This window comes from Amphibalanus amphitrite, unplaced genomic scaffold (genome assembly GCF_019059575.1).
Source record: "Amphibalanus amphitrite isolate SeventyFive unplaced genomic scaffold, NRLGWU_Aamphi_draft 001304F_arrow, whole genome shotgun sequence".
Lineage (NCBI taxonomy): Eukaryota > Metazoa > Arthropoda > Thecostraca > Balanomorpha > Balanidae > Amphibalanus > Amphibalanus amphitrite.
The window spans coordinates 177,953-194,830 of NW_024882797.1; the positions used below are offsets into that span (position 1 = coordinate 177,953).

The 16,878-nt window shown below is 50.3% G+C and overlaps 1 protein-coding gene across 1 annotated transcript; it reads right to left on the reverse strand.

Moving 5' to 3' along the window:
* Positions 1 to 332: 332 nt before the first annotated feature.
* LOC122371995 (toll-interacting protein-like) lies at positions 333 to 16,635 on the reverse strand. The gene is made up of 4 exons (XM_043348817.1): positions 16,539 to 16,635; positions 13,007 to 13,117; positions 4,552 to 4,737; positions 333 to 1,410 (listed from the first exon to the last, which is right to left on the reverse strand). The coding sequence occupies exons 1-4, from the start codon at positions 16,605 to 16,607 to the stop codon at positions 1,297 to 1,299; spliced, it is 480 nt and encodes a 159-aa protein (XP_043204752.1). The 5' UTR covers positions 16,608 to 16,635; the 3' UTR covers positions 333 to 1,296.
* Between the last annotated feature and the right edge of the window lie 243 nt (positions 16,636 to 16,878).

Genomic DNA, 16,878 nt, shown 5'->3' on the forward strand with positions numbered 1-16,878 from the left:
CCCGGCGGTCAGACGGTGTGACCTCCGGGCTCTGACCCGACCGGAACACGCCCAGACGATAGCCTGTTCCCAGTCGCCGGGTGGAAACAGGCGAGGGCAACAGGTAACAGCGTCCTGCCGCGTCGGCAGCAGCTGGACAAGAACCTCGGGTCGGAGTGTCGGCAGGACGGATCACCAGTAAAAATGCGTTGGTGCGGAAAAGTGAGGTCCCGTGGTTTTTAAAAGAAGCCCTAGAGGTCCGTATGAAGTATATAAGCGAGCGATATACAGCTGAGCATACGTATCTAACTGTTAATACTTCACTTGTCCTCAAAGGTCAGAAAAATAATGGCTCTTACGTGCAAATTTATTATACTTGTGAATATACGTACACGACTCTGAAGCACTATTTACAGCAGTTAGCCGAGCGTTGAACACAACAGCCGCCCATGATAATCACAGATACAAAAATAGCGTCTATAGATGCCTCCTCGATGTATGAATATAACATATCCATTTTGATTCAAACCAATAAACAATTAGAACGCGCGGCTCACAGTGGGATAAACTCACTGAGGCGTCTGGCCCCTACAGAAACCCATCACAAAGCATGGCGTGCGGGGCGGGAGGTAACAGTGCAGTTACAGGCTGGGGTTAGTGGCCGGCCGGCTGGCAGTCCGCCCGGGTCATTGGGCGTTACAAGAGCGAGACTCGGGCATCCAGAGCAGCGTCAGAGGGGTGGTTTGAGAGACGCACGCTTCGTTCAATCGTGACGATCATGTCCGATTCGTAAAACGGACAGCTAGTTTGAAATGACAAAATAAGAAGAAAACCACAGCACATTCCAAGCCAACAAACTTCAAACAACTCTGAACATCAGCGGTATCTTGGGTAGAAATTGAAGGCAAGAAAAGGTGCGCATTAAGTACACTACGCACTACGCAGTTTAGTGACCAAGCGAGGTCAGAGGTGGTTTAAAAAGCGGAGTAGCAAGGCGTGGATCATGAGAAGCCACATCGAGGCATAGCAGCCCGGGGAGATTTCGACACAAACGAACGTCAGGACGTCCAATAAGCTCCGAGTAAGACATACACCGCGGTACAGCGGCGTTACTTAAACCGCTGTGCAATGTGCATACTCTGAATCGCACCCTCAGTGAGCTCAATAACTCCCATCGAGCTCACCACGGCAGTCACTCAGCCCCGCTCTGAAGAGGAAACACCGGGCGATATGGGACGACCGGCTCACCCCGACCTCACAGCCCCGGCCACACACAGACAGACACACAGACGTGGCCGGGCCGGCGGCAGCGCCCCACTACGTCTCGGTGAGCTCCAGGAGACTGGTGGTGGCGGCGCCCTTATCGCCGCCGCGCTGCTCCAGCACAGAGCGGATGATCTCGTCATCCATGGCCGGGAACATCTCCTTCAGCTGTGGACGGGCGCAAGGAGAGACGGTCAGACGGAGACGGAGACGGGATAACAGCTTAACCCATTAACGCCCGTAATTCCCCAGCGAACGCACACGAATGCCCATTTGCCGACTTAGAGGTAATGGTCCCCTAAGGGTACCATGCGAGTTTGGTAAATGTGCGAATTCTAGAAATATCCTTTTTTGAAGTGGTACCTTTTGGTACCACTGGGCGTTAGTGATATCATTTTTTCTCAAAAACATGCATTTTAGCAGCATACAAGATATGTTGCCAAGAAGACTTTGCAGCTCATTCGTGAAAATTGGAATATTAGACGACATACTGATCGGCAACATTATGGGAAACGCTCGCCGCTTATGTTTTTTCAAGTTGTCAGATTATGACGTCATTACTGCATGCTATGCCTAACTGCCATAAACGTCAATGCTATTATTCACCTGGTGGTGGGTCAGTCTAATGAAAAACTGTGCTGTTTCAAGCAAGGATGCGGAGTTGATGGATTTTCAGTGACAGACTCTGACTCCAATTCAGACTTTTACATTTCGACTCCGACTCTGACTCCGACTCCAGGCATGATTGTCGACTCCGACCGACTCTAACTCCTGCTCCATCTCCGCAGCCCTGGTATATCTGCAGAGTCGCGGGATTTTCGGCGACTCGAACTCCGGCTTCGGCTTCCACAATCGACTCCGACTCTGACTCCGACTTCAGTTAAAGATATCGACTCCGACTGACTCCCGATTCCGATTCTGCAGCCCAGGTTTCAAGGCTTGTAGAGTTGTTTACTTTCCTAAAATGCACAAATATCTTTATACAAATGACAAAACAAACGGTTTTCTAAAAGCCATTACCAGCAACCACCCTACAATCTGTTTTATAATTTCTTTCAAAATTATGAAAATAAACATGAAGCCCATAGTCAAGATCCAGCACAGTCTGTGCTTACGGTTCATGCACTGAAAGACACGCGCTATACCTACCTACCAAATCTAATCCAGCAATCAACGAGACAGATCTTCAAAAATGGACTTCAGCCGGATTGTGCAGTGCTGGTTGCGCTGAGGCACACGTTGCAGCAGTCAACACGTCATGCTTCTAGGCTCTAGCCGTTATGCTTCTCAATGTACGTCTCCGGGCAGAGCGCCACGCGCCCCTTGCCACAGATGACTATATGTACTAGTGACAGCCGCATAAGTACAATGCAAGCGCCAATTCATGGCGGAGCCCACTCTAATCCAGTGTCTGCATCAGTCGCGGCGTACGCAGCATTATCAGGTGCACGTACCAAGCAGCAGGTCTGCAGGAACTCGTCTGTCACTACCATCAGGATCAATATTTCCTTCGTATACTACCGCACAAACTGCACTGGGATGTGACGTCGTTACCCACATCTTCCTGAACAACATCAACAGCCTTTCTAAACAACAAGACGATCTCAAAACCATGCCCCTCCCCCTCCCCCAAGCAATATTCATTTGGGCCTTGACCACATCTCTGCTTGGCAAATGGCAGGGATACCCGCAATAATAATAGCGATTACAGGGCAAACATCCTATCCAACATCAATGTGTCACGTCAGCGGTGAATAACTTATCAGCAATGAATGCACCAGTTTCAAGCGACGAGGGCGACGAAGGCACTCCCCTCCGAACTCTTTTTCGATTCTGTTTGCCGCAAACGGCACACCGTCCCTGAGAAACGTTACACAAACGACTCTCAGCCTACACAGGCGCCCCTTTTTAGCATAGAGACGTCCCCTTAGGTTTCATAGGCATCAAAGGCGCCTCTTTAGACCTAACAGGCGCCCCTCGTTCCCACTGAGGCGCCCCTAAGGGCTTCACAGGCGCACCTCTTTCTATAGGCCTCAGGGGCGTCCATCCTTAGGGATGCAGTGGCCAAGCTTTCTTATGGAAGCTCGAATTTGACCTTCATGGGCGCCCCTTTTGCATGGCGTCGCCCTTTCTGCGTGTTGGCGCCCCTACATATACTATAGGCCTCATGGACCTCAGAGGCACTCCAGAGGCTTCACGGGTGCCCCTCTTTCGCATGCAGGTGCTCCTATGGGCATCGAAGTCGCTCCTATGGACATCCTCATTTGCATTGAAGCGCCCCTATGAACTTTATAGGTGCCCCTCTTTCGCATATCGGCGCCCCTATGGTCTCACAGGCACCCCTCTTACGCACCCAATGTCTTTAGGCGGTGGCGTCCCCTTGAGGGATGGCGCCCCAAATGGCAATTTGTCCGCATCACTCCGTTGAGCATTGTTACGCGTCTGCACAGAACGCGCACGCATGAAATTGCGAAAAAACGCTTAGCTTAACGCCCAGTGGTACCAAAAGGTACCAACAAGAATTCTTCCACTAGGGACGCCAGGATTCATGACGAAACATCGGATATTCTGCTTAACTGTAGCTGCGAGTTCTTCATCTTTAATGTAAACACACTTTGGCCAAAAGAATATTCACAGACATGCAAATACAAACGTTTCTTTCTCCTAACGTCAGCCAATGACTGTGGCGCCTCGAAACACTCCTCGCTTTTCTGCACCTCACATGAAGTTCTTTGTATCAGCACGTTACTTTCATCCAACAGCATATCCGGAAAGGAGGCGATTATCCAATGACAGCATCTATGTGGCGAAAAAAACGTATGGTCTCAACGCAGCGGGCCAAAATGTGCGTTGGTACCTTTTGGTACCGCTGGGCGTTAATGGGTTAACATCAGCCAGCAATGGCACCTGTTCTGTTCGTGACATTGTTCGTGGAGTAGTCTCCTGATTGCTCCACGAAAGGCCTGCTTAATAGTTCTGCATAGCCTGAATTGGAAACGTGCAGCGAATGCCACACCATTGAACAATTATTTTGATAAGAAGGGAAATCCTAAGTACTGTTCGAACACCCTACAAACGGAAAATCAAGAAAAGAAATACAATATTGTTGCGATTTTAAGACATACTGTTGGCGCAGTTTCGACAGATAAACACCAATTGAAGAAACGTTTGCTCTCACATCCCCTAAATTGCGGCACGCCGCTCATCTGCGATTTCCCGACTTCCGAATTCCATTTCACCAGCTCCCCCTACATCTCTCCCTCTGCTCAGTTCTCTCCCGCGCCACCGAGCGGCGCCACAATCGCTCACCTGGGCCACGTCCTCGGGAGTGACGGGCGGCGGCCGGGCCGGCGGCTGCGCCTGGGGCGTGGGCACGGCCGGCGCCGAGTAGACGGGTACGCCGATGGTGGGCATGAGGCCGATGTAGGGCTGGGGTGCCACCATCACCGGCATCTGACCGGGCATCGCCGGCACGCTCATGTCACCCGACATCGGCTGCGGAGAAACAGAGAGGGAGGCGGGTCAGGGGACTAGCAAAACACTCTGGGGTCAGGGGACCGTTCCGTGCTTCTATCCTCAGGATACTGAAATCCTTCTCCTCCACGCCGCAACCCCCTTCCGGGCTGGACAGGTAAATTTATCTCATGCGGGCTGCTCCCTTGGAGCGGCACCGCTGCTCCCGAGGGAGTGCACCCCGTAGCCGGGTGCAGTGAGTGCCTTGGGGCTGGGTGGCCTGTCCTCTGGACGGGCTCAGCCCCGGCGACTCACTAGGGTGCCTGCCCAGACCAATGTCTCCCCCTAATTCCTATCATCCTTCCGGCTCTGAAATGGTCTAATTGGACCGAAAGGCCTAACCCAACAAAAAAAAAAAAAACAAAAAAAAAACAAAGGGGTCAGGGGATGGTGCGACAGGAAACAATACCACATCGCAGAATCCATATAAGTCACTAAGCCGAATTTGAAACCACACCCAGACCAGACATATCCCCTCGCGGTGCACAACCGCCAACATAATCCATAATTCTAGGCGAACATAAACCCAAACAGAAACCGTAAACAACCCACGGCTGCGTGACAAATACGAGGGGGTATCGAAAAGTTCTGATCATCACCATGAATTAGATGTGATAGAAATTTGATTTTCTTTGCATGATGTTCATTACTTCTTTGCAAGCTGCCACACACGACTGTAAACTTATTGCATCGTTTCTTGAGCTGCCTCAGGCGGTCATTGTAGGACCTTCGCGCTGTCCCGTAAATCACTGCTCCACCTCATCAATGACGTCATTTCTGTCCTAAAATCGCCGGCCATGCTGTGGATTCTTCATCTCCCGTAACAATCAAGAGTCAGTTAATACCCGGTCAGGTGAATTTCTTAGATGCGGTAGGATTTAATGTCCACATCATGTTGTTTCTTCAATCGCAGCTCAGGACGAATGGGTGGGGGCGCTGTCGGTGCGGATAAAACATCTTTCTTGGGCTTTTTTGCGGCGATTCTGCTTGAGGCCATCTCGCAACTTCTTCAAAAGTGTGCAGTAGTGCTTGCTTATCATTATCCGACCATCATCAAGACAGTCGGTAATGACTATTCTACGCCAGATCCAGAACACTGATAGCATTGACCTTCCATATCGGCTTCTGCATCTTCGCCTTTTAAGAAGGACAGATGTGCCATGCTTAAACTTCTTGATCATCTTTTTGTCTCTGGATCATGCACATAGAACCCAGCATTCGTCACATGTCATCAAATGTTCGAAGAGGTCTTCAATTTCCTAAAAAAGGCCTAGTTTTCATTTCGAAAGGCCAAGACGCATTTTTCTCTTGAACAAAGTAGACACATGAACTTCTAAGCGGGCTGACTCCTTTATCGTCTGTAGTTCTTCGCTGATAATATTTTCAGGCACTGCCAGCATTGATACATTTCTGTTGCACAATCATCTGAAAGGTCACACGACGATCTGTAAGGATGAGGTCTTCCACTTCCTTCACAGTCACCACCTTGTCAGTCACTGGTAGTCACTCACTTCTTGACTCCCCTGCAAGGGCCATGCAACCAAGTTGAAAATTATTTCCTCATTTTCAGTAAGTGCATGAGATGGGCTTTCCTCGCCATAAACTAATTTCATGTTCTTGATGTATTTTTTCAGTGTGATACCGTTTCAAATGCATTAGTTGAATGACGGATCGGTCCTCAATGGGCCCAATACTCATCTTTTTTACTTCTAAGTCTCTCCTACATAAGATAAAACCACTTCTCAGGATTCTCTTTGCGGGAGCATTGTTCTTAAGAACCAAATATAATACCCACCAAAAATCATCAAAATCGGTCTATATTTTCTATGTGATGATCAGAACTTTTCGATACCCCCTCGTAGTGTCACGACTTTTTACGACACCCCAACATGTTCAGTTGGACGAATTTTAGTTGTCTGCTAAGAGCCCTAAATTAATGAGAGACACAGGATACATTGGTTTCTATGGACATTGAGCAGTAAATGATACCATTGTAGTACAAATAGGACAAATCACATCGACGCAAGTGCACAACAGCCATAAAATCCCACACACCACAGAAACTGGGCACACACTACATCGCTCCAACAGAAAAAGGTATGATTTTCAGTCCGCGACCACCCTTCTCTGAGCTCGACAATGGGGCAGACGAAAGTTCCGCACCCATGATTAATGCACACGAGAGCTAACTTTCCGGGTGGAGGCTCACACGGCCAGTCAGTCGGAGAGCTAATTAACAACTTAGGATAAGTAGCCGTACTTTTAACACCGGGAGCCCCCGGTCAGAGATGAAAAAGCGCCGAGAGGTGATAATGCTCCGTTATTAACTACAACGCCCGATTAGAAGTGAGCACTGGCGGATCCAGACTTGCGTTTTGGGGGGGGCCAACTCGTGCAAGGAGCCAAACCTAGGGCACCCCCAAATCCTGTTTTCTCATCGGATTTAGGCCACTTATTTTTCGTCACAGCCCTGAAACGATAATTTTTTTTAAACTAAAAAAAAAAAATAAAGAGAGAAATGGTAGTCCACTCAACCCGTGCCTTAATATTACTTTGAAAACGCTTCAAATTGCTTTTGTCGACCACCGCTCCGGGTCGGTGCTTGGCGCAGCCTTCGCGGGCTGGGAGGTGTCGGTTGAACCTCTCTGCCGTTCGGCCCCTGATCAAGCTAGAGCTCGCGGAAAAAACGAGTGTGTTGCCTGTCAGTGACGAGAGGAAGCCGATGCTACCCGATTTTAAGGTCCTTGGTCATTGGTTGACCTTCCAGGGCGGTGTTTCACGGTCGCGCTGCCAGCCGCTGCCAGCGCATTCCGCGAGCTAAGGTCAACCTTCGGTAGTGTTGTAGGTATAGGCTAGTTGATGTCTCCATGGAAGCCAAAGTGCCAACAGCGCTGGCAGCGTGCCGTGAAACACCGCCCAGGTCAGGTCACAGACCCAAAAGACGGGAAAATCAGGGCCTGTCAGAACCTCCTAAAGTAAGGCTGTAATAGATTTTTTTTGTGCTGATCACGAATTTCATGTTAGTTTGGATCATAGATGATGTCTTCATGCCTTTAGGCCATGTCGGGGCAGGCCAGGTCAGGTCAACCAGGTCAAACAGTACTTATGGGTGTCCGTGTAGCAGGTGTCCGACTACCACTGGCAGCTACGTAACATGATACGAAGGCATCAAAACTACTTCGTAAATGTTCAAATGGTTGCTAAATGCTAAATTCAAAATCAGCTAAACGAAACTATCCTAGAAACATGTTAAACTCGGAAAAGTGCACCGAGGTCATCAAAGGTCAATGACCTGACTTGACCCTAAGGTGACATTGACACCTACCACAATGGTTGGGACCAACATCATTTCACATGTTTGAGCGTTTTAAACCACGAAAAGACTGTAAACGAGCGGATAATGTGAGCCGACATACGCGGAATCGCGATTCCGGCCAAACATGGCCTCAAACATGGCCAAACATATGGTGCGTTCGGAGAGGCACATTCCACGTGGAATCCGTGGAATACTCCATGCGCGCGGAACATTCCCGGAGATTGGCCGTTCAGAGAGATACGCCTCCGAACGCGGCACGGGGAATATTCCAGGGGACGGTGAATATTCCATGCTCTCCGAACGCACGGATAGTCTCGAGAAATAGGCCACAGGTCAAAGGTCACTTGGGTCAGGGTCATGTAATTTTCAGACTTTGTCAACATGAGGGTGCTAAAGTTTCGTCGCGATCGGATTCATGATAACTTACACGATAACTTCACGCGTCGATCGAGAGGTAAAGTATGCAATAAGAACTTCTTGGGTGAAGACGAGACCAACACTCAAGCTCACATATTTTTAATGATACGGTAGTTTCTACCTACTACGCTACTTTCTCACATTCATATTTCTTAAGTGTTTTTGGGGGCCAAAATACATGTTGCCCCCTTTCAGGCTTGGGGGCATGACCCCGTGGCCCCCCTGGATCCGCTAGGCCGAAACTAACTAGGCCGTTTTCAAACGGTCTGATATTTCAGGTCATGGTTTGCAAACGGCCGGTGTTTTCAGGCTGTTTCATATGCCCTGACTGGGCCAGGCCGTTTGCAAACGGACAACTTTCATACGGCCTGTAACATATATTCATATTTCACCATCTGTCGCAGCATCAAATGCTGATGTGGTGCACTCAAAAGCCGGAATTGGTCCTTGGATGCCGTAAGGACCCTTTTAAGAAATAAGTGACCCGACTGACCCCTTAGAGATTGGCCTGAGCTCTGACCGAAATAAGTCTTTTACCGTTTCACGGGAAGGGACAAAAAGGTCCCTGATATGCTTCTTGTACAATTACCAAACAAAACAAGCTTTTCAACGCCAACTCAGTGAGTGTTCCTAAAAAAATTATTGCGCATATTCCGTGAATGAAAAATTGCCGGGTCATGTCAGGTCAGGCTGCCAGAGCAAGTTTGTTAACTTGACAGTTCAATCGATATGTATGCAATAAGACCTTCTCGGGTGACGACAAGACATGACGACACTTTATGAAGGAAGCTAGTAAACCCGGTGGTTTCTCCATAGGCACGGGAACCGGGGCAGTGGGGACAGCTTGCCCACCCCCCAACTATGGGGCCGTGGGGGCGGTGCCCCCACAACTTTCAGACGGAATACCCCATTTTTTTGCAAATGTTTTCTTTTTTGTTGAAAAAAGCCAAGGGATGAAAAATAAGTGGCCTAAAACCACCGGTGAGAAAACTATATTTGGGGAGACCCTAGGTTGATCTCTATTATGGTGTGCCCCCCCCCAGTCTGAAAGTAGTTCCCGCACCCCTGAGTTTCTCTACGCTATTGAATCACGCCGGTGATTCTAACTTTTAGGTATCTACTACGCAACCTTCTCACATTAATTTTTCTTCAAGCGTTTTGGGAGGGGGGCCAAAAGATATGTTGGCCCCCCTTTCAGGCTTTTGGGGGGCCATGGCGCCGGTGGCCCCCTCCCTGAATCCACCAGTGGGGGGCGGTGCCACCACAACTTTCAGACGGAATACCGCCCTTTTTGCAAATGTTTTCTTTTTTGTGTTGAAAATGCCAAGAGATGAAAAATAAGTGGCCTAAAACCGGTGAGAAACTAGATTTGGGGGGACCCTAGGTTGATCTCTATTATGGTGTGCCCCCCCCTCCCCCAGTCTGAAAGTAGTTCCCGCACCCCTGACTTTCTCTACGCTATTGAATCACGCTGCTGATTCTAGTAAGTATCTACTACGCAACCATCTCACATTAATTTTTCTTCAAGCGTTTTTTTTTTTTTGGGGGGGGGGCCAAAAGATATGTTGGCCCCCCCTTTCAGGCTTTTGGGGGGGGCCATGGCCCCGGTGGCCCCCCCTGGATCCGCCAGTGGAAGTGAGTGTTCATCTATCTGCTCCGTCTCCCGATGAATATTCCTTTTACAGCGATAAGGCAAAGTTCACACCTGCCTTCGAGCATCTTCGAGGTAAATAAAATGAAAAGGGGCATTGCATTAACACAATTCACCAGATGGGTGATGTTTCAATTCATCACATCACAGGATACGCTGGACCATAGTCCCAAAGAATATTCCAATGCATTTCACCGAACGAACAAACATGCTACAGTTTCTACCACGCTCGCGAAATGAAAGATAGAAGAACCATTATAACGACGATGAAAGACCGCGCATTGTTCCATGTCTGGAGACCATAACCAGATTACAGGATGCCACACCGTTCAACACCTGCATAAGCTACTGAGAAACGTGCCCCGGGGGCCAGGATACATTTTACGCATCAATTTTAAGAAACCATTCTGAACAAGCCATGGATATTGCGTCACAAACACTAAGTCTCCATAATTCAAGTTTCAGACAAAATACACGACAGTCATCCCCCCCCCCCCGGGAGTCCAGACTCTTCCCCAGTAGAATCTGGACCCGTGAGCCGGCCATAACTCCCCATATTGACAGTGCTGGGGCGCCCTGTCGAATCTCCCACGCCTACGGGGGCCATAGGTCTGCCAGAGCCCGGCCAGTGCCGCCACAGACAGCGTCTATGTTATGACTGCGGGGGGGGGGGGGGGGGGGGTGGGGGCTGGCTTACCGACGACCGGCGGGGGAGAGCGGGGAGGGGAGGGAGAGATATGGGCGGCGTGAGAAACCGACAAGTGTCACTTTCTGTCCGACCGGGCCGGCCCGACTGCGCCAGTGGAAATAAACGAAATGGCCCGTGAGGAAATTATGAGCCACTGGAGACACACTGTGGCTGATGTAAGACATCGAATCCTCGACCGATATTCATCGAAATTCTTTTGAAATTTACTATTACTCTTTCGGCCTAGTTTGATGTGATTTTTTGAAGAGGCATCGGTGGTTTCAATCATTTCAAAGACTTCAAAGGCAACTTCATCCCCCAATTGTAATCAATTGCCATTGCCGGCGTAAACACTACCTCTGGCGGCTTCGGTGTTAGTGTTGGCAGACTATTTCAGCACTCTTAGATTTCTGCACTGCATTGCATGAGAACGATGCTTGCTGCAGTGTTCCTCATTTTAGATATAACCTGGCTTGGATATGGCTCTTTTATTGGTACAAATGCGCGATTGTAGTCAATGCAGTCGTAAAGAAAAGCATCACCAGTGCAAAGCTAAACGTCGGTTTATCACTATGCTGGATAATATAAAAAGTGACTTCGAAATCTAGGTGCTGTCCTGTACATAAATATTAACCCTCTCACAACCAGAGACACGCGCGGTGCCGGTAATTTTCCAAGGAATGTCATCAAGGGCAGAAAGTCTCCAAGCACCGCAGCACGCCTCACTGCCAATGACGGCGCCCCTTTCCAAACACGACCCGACACCCCTTTCCCCGACAAGGCAGCGCTTCCCCCCCCCCCCACACACACACTGACACTCGACACTCTCCCACGCCAGAACCCTCCCCGGGGATACCCTTGACATCTTCCGACCTGCCGGCAAGACCAGTCTAATCCAGTCTGCATCCATCCCTCGCGCGCTGCCACCCGTCCCATTCGGCCCGCCCTGCCGCCGCCGAGCCCACAAAAAACGGGCCACCTCTACGTCCAGGGCGAGTTGGTCTGTCGGACGGACGCGCTGCCGAGATGGATGACCGTGCCGCCGCCATATTTTATGACGTCCACAGAGACTGCCGGGGGCATTTCGTTTTGATACCGGCCAGCCAGGCGGCCACTCCACTCACGGTATATGAAGGCCGGGGAGGGGTGAGTAGAAAATTCGTCCGACCAAGTCCTGTCCGAACTGGCCGAAGAGTTAACTGGTCGGCCAAAAGTCGACCTGCGGCCGCCTGCGTCGCCTGCTGCCACCCATGGCGGCCCATTAGCCAACTTTGGTAGGAGGGCGCGTGGCGGACGGCTCAGCTGGGATCGCCGGCCGCTCACACCGCGCTGGCCGCGAGTGAACACTACCGGCGGCCAGTTCTCACACGGGAGCGGAGGCAGGAAACGATCAGCGCGGGATAGGTCACGGCTGCCGTACTATGAAAATGGGAAACGCCGTACTAATGAAGCAGCAGGAATAAGTTAAAATGACATTAAAATGTGTAAAATGATGTTCAACTGACCAAGCCGTTTTGTAAGTAATGAACGACCCTGTACCTTAAACGATTGTCTTCCAAAGTCTAGACATAATGACAAGCATATGCAGCTTTTTTAGCTCCGAACATTAGGCGCTAAGTAGCCCATACTTTACCCACATAACCGCAAAGCGATGCAGGCGTGCCGTGCCCTGCGCACTGACTGCGATTAAAAATAAATTTAGAAAGGCTACCGGTCGGGGACCATCAACCCCGTCCCCCCTGCCCCCCCCCCCCCCTAACCACGGCGGAGCGTTGTGCTAAAGACGGCAGTATTCCGGTCTGCTGGTGGGCCAGTTTTCCGGCCAATGGAACACCGTTTTACAGCTCCGTCCCAGTCAGCCAAGCGGCGCAGTGCCCAGCAAATGACCGACGTCAGGAACTCGGGGTTAGGATACCGCGAAACAACCCTGCGGTTCGTCCCAAAGAAAACTACCGCTCTCAGCTTTGAAAGCAAGAGAACATGGCTGATCTGACATGGGAAGAGACAACAGCTAAAAAACCTGCAGTACTTACCAATTGACCCAAAAACAAGCCTAATAAGCGGTCCTCCAACCTGAACAGCAACCCCATCTGACTGCCTCACGTGGGACACAGGGCAGGTAAGATTCTGACAAGATGAACAAAATCTCTCCAAGTTAGATTCTCCCCGTTAGACTGACCGTGTAGTTCATGATGAGGTTGATCATGCCCTCCTTGCCGTCGCCCTGTTTGCCCGAGAGCGGGTGCCAGTCATCTGAGGTCTCTCCGCCGGTGATGACGCAGTCCGGAATCTGCGGCACGGCACGGTCACGGAATGGGTCACGGCACGGGTAACACACATCCGCGACATATCATCGGTAACTGTTTAAAATTGTTTGACCGTCAACAAGGTAATGGCAGCAAGTGTGATAAGACTAGAGATTGGTCAGATTACAGATATGCAAGACCAATTAAATTAGCATGGCCAAGGGTAGCTTAGAAACGCAGCACTGCGATATAATCAAAAGTGCACCGGCAATACAAAAGGAGCTAAAGGTGCATAACGAATCATATCAAGGCAGCATGGTCAAATATACGAACTGATTAGCCAAATATCACGAACAACACTGAGCAATGATGAGTGAGGATGACAGAAATGTCAACGAATACAATGACACTGGTCGCGTTTCGGACTTTAGGACACTCCTACACAATGCCATGATTGATCTAGGATCTATTACAGTGCCATCGTGGGTTTCAGAGGCAAATGTCAGATCCGACATCAGAGGGCAATAAAGCTGACCAAAGATGAGCTACGGGCTGGCGCCCAGTCACTTGTCACATAAACAAATCAGACGATATTATTTACAGCAGTTGCGTGATTTAACTGCGCAAAGAACTCAACTAGAATTGTACTGTAGACACAACTAAATATCACGACACTGGTAAAATACGAACCGCTTTGATTCATTGATTATTTACCTAATTCCCGACACTCTCAAGATATGACCATTGGAATTGGTATTAAACAGTGCCAGTGCTCGCCACTTCCAACGCAGCATTGATCCTATGGGACCACCGTGCTGCGCTGTTCCCACACTATCCGGGTCCCGTCGCCCTCTATACTCCATTCATCAGTGACCAGGCGACACTGGCACGGACAGTATGCGACCAGCGCGTAACCCATCCCCGTGGGCACCTCCCCCGCCCACAGTTCCTGCTCTGCTCTCAGGAAGCAGAATATCGCCGTAACCGTCGCACTTTTATCCACATAAGTACGATATCCGTATGAGCATGTTCTCAGCCGGGGGCTGGTTACACCAGTGCTCATGAAGGCGAGCAAGGCAACACCAGGTGACTGTAAGAACCATTGAAATTGCACTGCCGCCGTCTGCCTGGATGCAGCTCACAAATACAGACAGAAATCAATCGGTTTGTTTGGCCAAGTGTGTGCCGTTTTAGCGATGACAAGACAAACTAGATTAAGCCAATAGGGCCTAAAGGAGGGAAATAAACCTTCCACCGCAGGCAATGGTCATGTTTCCGAGCATCACATAAGATCCGGCGAACAGTTAACGCATATGATATTATTAAATCCTGGGTGTCGGAGTTAGCACGCAGTAGCTGCGCTAAATTTACGATCATATGCGGCTCTGAAGTCACGCAAGTATTTCCATTGCCACGCTGTTGTGTTTGAGGAGCGCAGCGACGCAGGTGCTGCGGTTTTCAGAGCAGCCCCGCTCTGAACCAACCGAAGCCGTTCTCACACTACCAAAAGCCGACGAAGACCGCACACGAATCTCTTTCACACCACTGCTAACAAGAGTGTGTGTGTGTGCAAAGAGCGAGTTCTCAGCACGCTAGCGCAAGACACGGTCAAAAGGGCATTGATACGACACAGCAGTCACCACAACACTGTGATAGGACAACCACCCAACGAGACGGCACAACCCCCCCCCCCATTTCCGGCCATGGAGTCACTGTCTATGGTATCCCCTGCCTTCCAGCATCGGCCGACCTTCCTTCTCTGCCCACGGCGGGAGCGACCCATTAACGAGACACCGACGACCCAATGGCGACTCAGACCCGGGAACGGATCGGCCAGAGTTTCCCGCTTCGGTGAGCTCCTTTTAATTATATAGGTTGATTCGAGGCTCTTACTAAAGACGCGGATATGACACGGAGAGGATAAAGACTCAATCTAAGTCTTAGAATTCGGAAGACTACAGTATTGGCGATGAATACGAGTATGACGTTAGGTACGATGACAAACGAATAGTGCTGAACCAGGGCGGCAACACTAACCGGATGTATTCTGATCAATAATATACGAATCATCGACACTGTTAGATTGGGCCAAGGCCCGATAAGGCCTTCACAATGAAACACCGCACTGGTCAGTCACGATAGCCCGGGATCGCTGATTAACACCTGTCAAGAGCTGTGCACTACGCACTATGCAGCCGTGACGTATGTACATACGGTGAAAGTTGCGACATACGGTGGCGGTCGAGATGTGCTCTGACGTTAGAGACGTACTGTGACTGCCATGACACAGGGTGACGTTCGTGATACACGGTGACAATGTGTCAGCAGTGGTCAAATACTCGGTGGAAGGGATGAGCCACCCAACAGAGAAAACCGTTCATTCATTCGGATGCCAGTGAGGACGACGTATCAAAGCGGCACAGTCTGCTCACCTGGCCCAGACGCGTCCAACCTGTCTACAAGGGGCCCCAGACGGCCATGCCAGTCCTTCCCTGAACTGCAGAGCTATCCAAAGCAGCCACAGTCCCCCATAAGTTCCCCAAGAGTTAGAGAAGCCCTATGTAGACCGGTACACGCCACTCTACGCGACCGAAGGAACTCTTTAACGTCCAAAGTCCACATAGCGTGCCACGTGCCTCCACGTGCCAGGACAATGACCGGCTCCAACTACCGGATGTACCAGCGACACACGAAACACCGTATTTACGCACGACACAACGCGGCGTCATGGTTTACGCACAGACACCAGACCTAGAACTACGCATATCAAGAAATCAGGACACAGGTTCAGTAGGACCAAACGACGTAATGCCATGAGGGGTCAGAGTACAGCGGATGTGATCGGCAGGGAAGGCAAACGCGCGGTACTGAGATGACGCAACATACAAGGTAGACATTGCGCCGTCAATGAAGCGGGCGCGGGCGCCGGTTCGGTTTTGTGCCGACCTGCGTGTGGGGCGAGTCCGAGTTATGAGCAGCGCAGAATACTCCCGCGGGTCGGCAGTGAGCCTAATCCGAACAACGCAAAGTACCAGGGCGATGGTGATTTATTGGAGCCGTTGTGTCGGAAGGCCGAAGAGTTATGCCCACCGGTAACCAGAATAGGAACGCAGCGCCCCAGTTGTGGCAAAGCTGATGACCGCTTTGACGCCAGGCTGATGCGCCCAGCCGACTGCCCTTCAAAGCTGTTTGATCTGAATGAGCATTGCTGCAGCGTGAGATGTGTTATATAGTTGTTATTGAAGTTGGCGATTTGAACTGTTCATAGGCAATAATAATGTGGTGATGGAACAAATAAGTACCGCAAGAAGTATGCGAACGTTGCATATTGCTTCAAAGCCTTAACATTTCACACAAAATTGCCCTGTAGATCAAACTCAATCGAAATACGTGAGCCAATATTCCATCGCTTTGGCTCTCCTGCCGTTTCCCAGCGCCGTCTACCTCCACTGCGGGCGTCCTCACCTGAATGGTGGCCTGCGCGACCAGCTGGTCGTCGGTGAAGGAGCACTCGTCGTAGATCTCCAGGTGCATCGAGGTTACTCCGTGCGGCACGTAACTGGCGAACAGAGGGAGAGATGCGAGGTCAACCCACCGAGGTCACCCCAAGTGTATGAACCGAGGGGACAAATGATAAGGTCAGCTCCTCGAGGTCAAACGTCAGGCACGTAACTGACGGACAGAGACAGAGATACGAGGTCAACCCATCGAGGTCACACCGTGAGGAACGTAGCTGGCCGACAGAGGGAGAGACGATGAAGTGACTGGTCACTGGTCTGGTCTGGTCACTGGACTGGACTGGTCA

Bases quoted from the DNA above. Each gene is read 5' to 3' on its own strand.
- LOC122371995 (XM_043348817.1), bottom strand. From the start codon at position 16,607: ATGCACCTGGAGATCTACGACGAGTGCTCCTTCACCGACGACCAGCTG. The intron at 13,118-16,538 runs GTGAGGACGCCC...GCCGTGCCGCAG, and splicing joins TCGCGCAGGCCACCATTCAG to ATTCCGGACTGCGTCATCAC. The intron at 1,411-4,551 runs GTGAGCGATTGT...GCCCGTCCACAG, and splicing joins CTCCCGAGGACGTGGCCCAG to CTGAAGGAGATGTTCCCGGC.